An 8,813-nucleotide genomic window follows, 5' to 3' on the forward strand; every position below is an offset into this window, starting at 1 on the left:
AAATGTTATAAAAAAAAACGTTTTTGATTTGCCATTATGGGGTATGTGTTGATGAGGAAAAAAACCTATTAAATCATTTTTAGAATAAGATTGTGACAACATGTGTAAAACGTCAAGGGGCACTGAATACTTTCCGAATATATAGTTTATAGCCACAACCAGAGTCCTGCCCAAACCCCCACTTGGTTTGGTATAAAGAGCTGGACATTTTGGGTCAAGGAGAAGACAGGAGCTGCACAAACTATAAAGAAAGGCTTTTCCTGTTCCTCCCTCCCTCCTTCTCGCCCAATCTCTTAGACTTGGTGTCTCTGAGGGAAGAATGCATCTCATCTGGGATGTCGGCAGGTTGTCAGAGAGTGTGGGGACGAGGGGGAGAGGGATAGTCATAGGGCGGAGAAGATGGGAGAGGGGGAGAGGCCTGGCCATGGGGCGGAGAAGATGGGAGAGGGGGAGAGGGGTGGCCATGGGGCGGGGAAGATGGGGGAGAGGGGTGGCCATGGGGCGGGGAAGATGGGGGAGAGGGGTAGGCATGGGGTGGAGACGATGGGAGAGGGGAGAGGGGTGGCCATGGGGTGGGGAAGATGGGGGAGAGGGGTAGGCATGGGGTGGGGAAGATGGGGGAGAGGGGTAGGCATGGGGTGGAGAAGATGGGAGGGGGGAGAGGGGTGACCATGGGGTGGAGAAGATGGGAGGGGGAGAGGGGTGGCCATGGGGTGGGGAAGATGGGGGAGAGGGGTAGGCATGGGGTGGAGAAGATGGGAGGGGGAGAGGGGTAGGCATGGGGTGGAGAAGATGGGAGGGGGGAGAGGGGTAGGCATGGGGTGGAGAAGATGGGAGGGGGAGAGGGGTGGCCATGGGGTGGGGAAGATGGGGGAGAGGGGTGGCCATGGGGTGGAGAAGATGGGAGAGGGGAGAGGGGTGACCATGGGGCGGAGAAGATGGGAGGGGGAGAGGGGTGGCCATGGGGCGGAGAAGATGGGAGGGGGGAGAGGGGTGGCCATGGGGTGGAGAAGATGGGAGGGGGGAGAGGGGTGGCGATGGGGTGGAGAAGATGGGAGGGGGAGAGGGGTGGCCATGGGGCGGAGAAGATGGGAGAGGGGAGAGGGGTGACCATGGGGTGGAGAAGATGGGAGGGGGGAGAGGGGTGGCCATGGGGTGGGGAAGATGGGAGGGGGGAGAGGGGTGGCCATGGGGTGGGGAAGATGGGGTAGAGGGGAGAGGGGTGACCATGGGGTGGAGAAGATGGGAGGGGGGAGAGGGGTGGCCATGGGGTGGAGAAGATGGGAGGGGGGAGAGGGGTGGCCATGGGGCGGAGAAGATGAGAGGGGGGAGAGGGGTGGCCATGGGGTGGAGAAGATGGGAGGGGGGAGAGGGGTGGCCATGGGGCGGGGAAGATGGGAGGGGGGAGAGGGGTGGCCATTGGGTGGAGAAGATGGGAGGGGGAGAGGGGTGGCCATGGGGTGGGGAAGATGGGGTAGAGGGGAGAGGGGTGACCATGGGGTGGAGAAGATGGGAGGGGGAGAGGGGTGGCCATGGGGTGGAGAAGATGGGAGGGGGAGAGGGGTGGCCATGGGGAGGGGAAGATGGGAGGGGGAGAGGGGTGGCCATGGGTCGGAGAAGATGGGAGGGGGAGAGGGGTGGCCATGGGGCGGAGAAGATAGGAGGGGGAGAGGGGTGGCCATGGGGCGGAGAAGATGAGAGGGGGAGAGGGGTGGCCATGGGGAGGGGAAGATAGGAGGGGGAGAGGGGTGGCCATGGGGCGGAGAAGATGGGAGGGGGAGAGGGGTGGCCATGGGGCGGAGAAGATGGGAGGGGGAGAGGGGTGGCCATGGGGTGGAGAAGATGGGAGGGGGAGAGGGGTGGCCATGGGGCGGAGAAGATGGGAGGGGGGAGAGGGGTGGCCATGGGGTGGAGAAGATGGGAGGGGGGAGAGGGGTGGCCATGGGGAGGGGAAGATAGGAGGGGGGAGAGGGGTGGCCATGGGGCGGAGAAGATGGGAGGGGGGAGAGGGGTGGCCATGGGGCGGAGAAGATGGGAGGGGGGAGAGGGGTGGCCATGGGGCGGAGAAGATGGGAGGGGGAGAGGGGTGGCCATGGGGTGGAGAAGATGGGAGGGGGAGAAGGGTGGCCATGGGGAGGGGAAGATAGGAGGGGGAGAGGGGTGGCCATGGGGCGGAGAAGATGGGAGGGGGAGAGGGGTGGCCATGGGGAGGGGAAGATAGGAGGGGGGAGAGGGGTGGCCATGGGGCGGAGAAGATGGGAGGGGGGAGAGGGGTGGCCATGGGGTGGAGAAGATGGGAGGGGGGAGAGGGGTGGCCATGGGGTGGAGAAGATGGGAGGGGGGAGAGGGGTGGCCATGGGGCGGAGAAGATGAGAGGGGGAGAGGGGTGGCCATGGGGGGGAGAAGATGGGAGGGGGGAAAGGGGTGGCCATGGGGCGGAGAAGATAGGAGGGGGGAGAGGGGTGGCCATGGGGCGGAGAAGATGGGAGGGGGGAGAGGGGTGTCCATGGGGTGGAGAAGATGGGAGGGGGGAGAGGGGTGGCCATGGGGCGGGGAATATGCGAGAGGGTAGAGGGGTAGGGATTGGGCAGAGAAGATGGGAGAGGGCTGGTGGAGAGGCTTGGGGGAGAGGGGAGGGGAGAGGAAGAGGAAGAGTGGTAAGCCTGTCCCTCCCTTCCCGTCCCAGGGCAGACAGACAACAGAGGCGTCTGTGAGGGGCGCCCTCTGTCCTGTGCCCTCCCCTTACCTCCAGTCTCCTCCTGTCCTGTTCCCTCCTGTCTTGTCCCATTCTGTCCCCTCCCCTTATCTCCTGTCCCCTCCTGTCCTGTCCCGTCCTGTCCCCTCTCATCCTGTCCCCTCTCGTCCTATTGTCAGTCATCTTGAAGACATTACCACCACCCTTGCTATGGATAGAAACATGGCCTGCACCTATTCTCTTCATAGTGCACTACGTCTGACTAATCCTCAAGCTGAGACAATGTCCTATTTCATTCTGAAGACAATTCTGTCTGTGTTGAGAGTCGGGGGTTGGTTTCCCATCCCGTTGGAATGAAGAGGTCTCCACTCTCCAAATAACAGAGTTTTAAAAGCTCATTTTGACTGATTCCCAGAATAGTGCACTACGTTTGACTAGGGCCAATGGGGGGTCTGGTCAAAACTAGTGCACTATACAGAGAATAGGCTGCCATTTGGGACGTAAAGAGAACCTGTTTTTGCAGGAAGCCATTACCTGAGATCTTAGCAGATGTTGGCTTTGCTGACTCACACTGGCCTTTCCCACCTGGATAAAAGGAACACCTATGTGAGAATGCTGTTCATTGACTACAGCTCAGCATTCAACACCATAGTGCCCTCAAAGCTCATCACTAAGCTAAGGACCCTGGGACCAAACACCTCCCTCTGCAACTGGATCCTGGACATCCTGACGGGCCGCCCCAAGGTGGTGAGGGTAGGTACCAACACATCTGCCATGCTGATCCTCAACACGGGGGGCCCCTCAGGGGTGCGTGCTCAGTCCCCTCCTGTACTCCCTGTTCACCCACGACTGCATGGCCAGACACGACTCCAACACCATCATTAAGTTTGCAGACGACACAACAGTGGTAGGCCTGATCACCGAGAACGACGAGACAGCTTATAGGGCCACCCAAGTCATAGACTGTTCTCTCTGCTGCCGCACGGCAAGCGGTACCGGAGCACCAAGTCTAGGACCAACAGGCTTCTAACCAGCTTCTACCCCCAAGCCATCAGACTCCTGAACAGCTAATCAAATGGCTACTCACACTATTTGCATTGCCCCCCTCTTTTATGCTGCTGCTACTCTTTGTTTATTATTTATGCATAGTCACTTTAATAACTCTAGCTACGTATTACCTCAATTACCTCGACTAACCGGTGCCCCCCGCACATTGACTCTGTACCGGTACCCAATGCACATTGACTCTGTACCGGTACCCAATGCACATTGACTCTGTACCGGTACCCCCTGTATTAAAGCCTCGCTACTGTTATTTTATTGTTATTCTTGAATTATTATTATTATTATTATTTGACTAAACACTTATTTTTCTTAAAACTGCATGGTTAAGGGCTTGTAAGAGATAATTTCCCTGTGAGGTCTACTACACCTGTTGTATTCAGCAGTTCACTGTAAGGTCTACTACACCTGTTGTATTCAGCATTTCACTGTGAGGTCTACTACACCTGTTGTATTCAGCATTTCACTGTGAGGTCTACTACACCTGTTGTATTCAGCATTTCACTGTAAGGTCTACTACACCTGTTGTATTCAGCATTTCACTGTGAGGTCTACTACACCTGTTGTATTCAGCATTTCACTGTGAGGTCTACTACACCTGTTGTATTCAGCATTTCACTGTAAGGTCTACTACACCTGTTGTATTCTGCAGTTCACTGTAAGGTCTACCTACACCTGTTGTATTCTGCAGTTCACTGTAAGGTCTACTACACCTGTTGTATTCAGCATTTCACTGTGAGGTCTACTACACCTGTTGTATTCAGCAGTTCACTGTGAGGTCTACTACACCTGTTGTATTCAGCAGTTCACAGTAAGGTCTACTACACCTGTTGTATTCAGCATTTCACTGTGAGGTCTACTACACCTGTTGTATTCAGCATTTCACTGTAAGGTCTACCTACACCTGTTGTATTCAGCATTTCACTGTAAGGTCTACTACACCTGTTGTATTCAGCATTTCACTGTAAGGTCTACTACACCTGTTGTATTCAGCAGTTCACTGTGAGGTCTACTACACCTGTTGTATTCAGCAGTTCACTGTAAGGTCTACTACACCTGTTGTATTCAGCATTTCACTGTAAGGTCTACCTACACCTGTTGTATTCAGCAGTTCATTGTAAGGTCTACTACACCTGTTGTATTCAGCATTTCACTGTAAGGTCTACTACACCTGTTGTATTCAGCAGTTCACTGCAAGGTCTACTACACCTGTTGTATTCAGCATTTCACTGTAAGGTCTACTACACCTGCTGTATTCGTAACATGTGACAAATAAAATTTGATTTGATGAAGCAGAGAAATACACACACACAAACACACACACACTGAAACACAAACACACACACACACACACACACGCACGCACCGCCTCAACAGCGAAGGCTGCAGCAGGAGCAAAATCTGTCAGTGCGCATCCTGATTGGTTGGGGAGTGACGGCTGGCCGCATCCTGATTGGTTGGGGAGTGACGGCTGGCCGCATCCTGATTGGTTGGGGAGTGACGGCTGGCCGCTGGCTCCGTGGGGAAACTGGCTCTTATTTAAACCTCTCTGGAAGCTCTCATATACTGGTTCACTTATGTCCTAAAATACATCTGTTCATATGGGCAGAATATTGTATAATATAAAACATGCGTTACATTCGTACACACACACACACACACACACACACACACACACACACACACACACACACACACACACACACACACACACACACACACACACACACACACACACACACACACACACACACACACACACAAACCAAAAATAGCCCCTTATCATCCCTGTTTCATTTAGATTTGATTACTGTCGGATTATAATGCAATCATCACACTGTGTGAGCTGTAACCATGGGAACCAATTTTAACTGTTTATCCTTCCACAGATCTTAATTGAAGTTGGAACACTCCGGATCACTTAGATGTCTGAGAGACATGGGGGATTGACATAGTAAAAAAAATCAAGAGGGAGAGGGCTAGGAGAGAAGAAGAGAAGAGGGAGAGGGCTAGGAGAGAAGAAGAGAAGAGGGAGAGGGCTAGGAGAGAAGAAGAGAAGAGGGAGAGGGCTAGGAGAGAAGAAGAGAAGAGGGAGAGGGCTAGGAGAGAAGAAGAGAAGAGGGAGAGGGCTAGGAGAGAAGAAGAGAAGAGGGAGAGGGCTAGGAGAGAAGAAGAGAAGAGGGAGAGGGCTAGGAGAGAAGAAGAGAAGAGGGAGAGGGCTAGGAGAGAAGAGGGAGAGGGCTAGAAGAGAAGAGGGAGAGGGCTAGGAGAGAAGAAGAGAAGAGGGAGAGGGCTAGGAGAGTAGAAGAGAAGAGGGAGAGGGCTAGGAGAGAAGAAGAGAAGAGGGAGAGGGCTAGAAGAGAAGAGGGAGAGGGCTAGGAGAGTAGAAGAGAAGAGGGAGAGGGCTAGGAGAGAAGAAGAGAAGAGGGAGAGGGCTAGAAGAGAAGAGGGAGAGGGCTAGAAGAGAAGAAGAGAAGAGGGAGAGGGCTAGGAGAGAAGAAGAGAAGAGGGAGAGGGCTAGGAGAGAAGAAGAGAAGACGGAGAGGGCTAGGAGAGAAGAAGAGAAGAGGGAGAGGGATAGAAGAGAAGAAGAGAGAGGGAGAGGGCTAGAAGAGAAGAAGAGAAGAGGGAGAGGGCTAGGAGAGAAGAAGAGAAGAGGGAGAGGGCTAGGAGAGAAGAAGAGAAGAGGGAGAGGGCTAGGAGAGAAGAAGAGAAGAGGGAGAGGGCTAGGAGAGAAGAAGAGAAGAGGGAGAGGGCTAGGAGAGAAGAAGAGAATAGGGAGAGGGCTAGGAGAGAAGAAGAGAAGAGGGAGAGGGCTAGGAGAGAAGAAGAGAAGAGGGAGAGGGCTAGGAGAGACGAAGAGAAGAGGGAGAGGTCTAGGAGAGAAGAAGAGAAGAGGGAGAGGGCTAGAAGAGAAGAGGGAGAGGGCTAGAAGAGAAGAGGGAGAGGGCTAGGAGAGAAGAAGAGAAGAGGGAGAGGCTAGGAGAGTAGAAGAGAAGAGGGAGAGGGCTAGGAGAGAAGAAGAGAAGAGGGAGAGGGCTAGAAGAGAAGAGGGAGAGGGCTAGGAGAGTAGAAGAGAAGAGGGAGAGGGCTAGGAGAGAAGAAGAGAAGAGGGAGAGGGCTAGAAGAGAAGAAGAGAAGAGGGAGAGGGCTAGGAGAGAAGAAGAGAAGAGGGAGAGGGCTAGGAGAGAAGAAGAGAAGAGGGAGAGGGCTAGGAGAGAAGAAGAGAGAGGGAGAGGGCTAGGAGAAAAGAAGAGAAGAGGGAGAGGGCTAGGAGAGAAGAAGAGAAGAGGGGGATGGAAGAGAAGCAGAGAAACAGACTCTTTCTTGTTCCTCCTCTGTATTTCATATGCTGCGATTCAATTTGTCTTTCAGAGAGAAAATCCATTTCTGATGACAATCTTGCCCGGACCCTAAATGAAAGGTTCTCTTTACGTCCCAAATGGCAGCCTATTCTCTGTATAGTGCACTAGTTTTGACCAGACCCCCCATGGGCCCTAGTCAAACGTAGTGCACTATTCCGGTAATAGGGTGCCATTTGGGATGCATACTATGAGTTCCAGAGTCCTGGGAAAGTTGCTGCTAATCTTGGCAAAATGAATCATTCACACTGTTATTTGGACATCTGTGGTAACGTTCCTCCTCTCTTCTTCCCCCCTCCTCCTCCCCAACTTGCACTCATTTGTGAAGTTTTTATTACAAGTCCAGCAGGTTGCTGGAGAGTCGGAGGAAGGAGGAATGTTGTGTTGGACAGGGAAGGGAATAGGAAGGCCAACAATGTTAGAGTGCTGCTTCAATACATACTCAGGAGAGGGGTAGTTAGGAGAGGGGTAGTTAGGAGAGGGGTAGTCAGGAGAGGGGTAGCCAGGAGAGGGGTAGTCAGGAGAGGGGTAGCCAGGAGAGGGGTAGCCAGGAGAGGGGTAGCCAGGAGAGGGGTAGCCAAGAGAGGGGTAGTTAGGAGAGGGGTAGTTAGGGGAGGGGTAGTTAGGGGAGGGGTAGCCAGGAGAGGGGTAGTTAGGAGAGGGGTAGTCAGGAGAGGGGTAGTCAGGAGAGGGGTAGTTAGGAGAGGGGTGGTTAGGGGAGGGGTAGGCTGGAGATGGGTTGTTAGGAGAGGGGTAGTTAGGAGAGGGGTAGCCAGGAGAGGGGTAGTTAGGAGAGGGGTAGTTAGGAGAGGGGTAGTTAGGAGAGGGGTAGCCAGGAGAGGGGTAGTTAGGAGAGGGGTAGTTAGGAGAGGGGTAGTCAGGAGAGGGGTAGTTAGGAGAGGGGTAGTTAGGAGAGGAGTAGTCAGGAGAGGGGTAGTTAGGAGAGGGGTAGTCAGGAGAGGGGTAGTTAGGAGAGGGGTAGTTAGGAGAGGGGTAGTTAGGAAAGAGGTAGGCAGGAGAGGGGTAGCCAGGAGAGCGGTAGCCAGGAGAGGGGTAGTTAGGAGAGGGGTAGTTAGGAGAGGGGTAGGCTGGAGATGGGTTGTTAGGAGAGGGGTAGTCAGGAGAGGGGTAGTTAGGAGAGGGGTAGTCAGGAGAGGGGTAGCCAGGAGAGGGGTAGTTAGGAGAGGGGTAGTCAGGAGAGGGGTAGTCAGTAGATACGTAGGCAGGAGAGGGGTAGTTAGGAGAGGTGTAGTCAGGAGAGGTGTAGTCAGGAGAGACGTAGGCAGGAGAGGGGTAGTTAGGAGAGGGGTAGTCAGGAGAGGGGTAGTTAGGAGAGGGGTAGTTAGGAGAGGGGTAGTCAGTAGATACGTAGGCAGGAGAGGGGTAGTTAGGAGAGGGGTAGCCAGGAGAGGGGTAGTCAGGAGAGGGGTAGTTACGAGAGGGGTATGCAGGAGAGGGGTAGTCAGGATAGGGGTAGTTAGGAGAGGGGTAGTCAGGAGAGGGGTAGTCAGGAGAGGGGTAGTCAGGAGAGGGGTAGTTAGGAGAGGGGTAGTCAGTAGATACGTAGGCAGGAGAGGGGTAGTTAGGAGAGGGGTAGTCAGGAGAGGGGTAGTTAGGAGAGGGGTAGTTACGAGAGGGGTAGGCAGGAGAGGGGTAGTCAGGATAGGGGTAGTCAGGAGAGGGGTAGTCAGGAG

At 54.2% G+C, this 8,813-nt stretch overlaps 1 protein-coding gene across 1 annotated transcript; it reads right to left on the reverse strand.

The window, feature by feature from the left end:
- Positions 1-349: 349 nt before the first annotated feature.
- On the reverse strand, positions 350-1,756 carry LOC135511518 (uncharacterized). Its single transcript, XM_064933009.1, has one exon. The coding sequence runs from the start codon at positions 1,754-1,756 to the stop codon at positions 350-352; it is 1,407 nt and encodes a 468-aa protein (XP_064789081.1).
- Positions 1,757-8,813: the final 7,057 nt, after the last annotated feature.

The sequence above is a fragment of the Oncorhynchus masou genome, chromosome 24 (assembly GCF_036934945.1).
Source record: "Oncorhynchus masou masou isolate Uvic2021 chromosome 24, UVic_Omas_1.1, whole genome shotgun sequence".
NCBI lineage: Eukaryota > Metazoa > Chordata > Actinopteri > Salmoniformes > Salmonidae > Oncorhynchus > Oncorhynchus masou.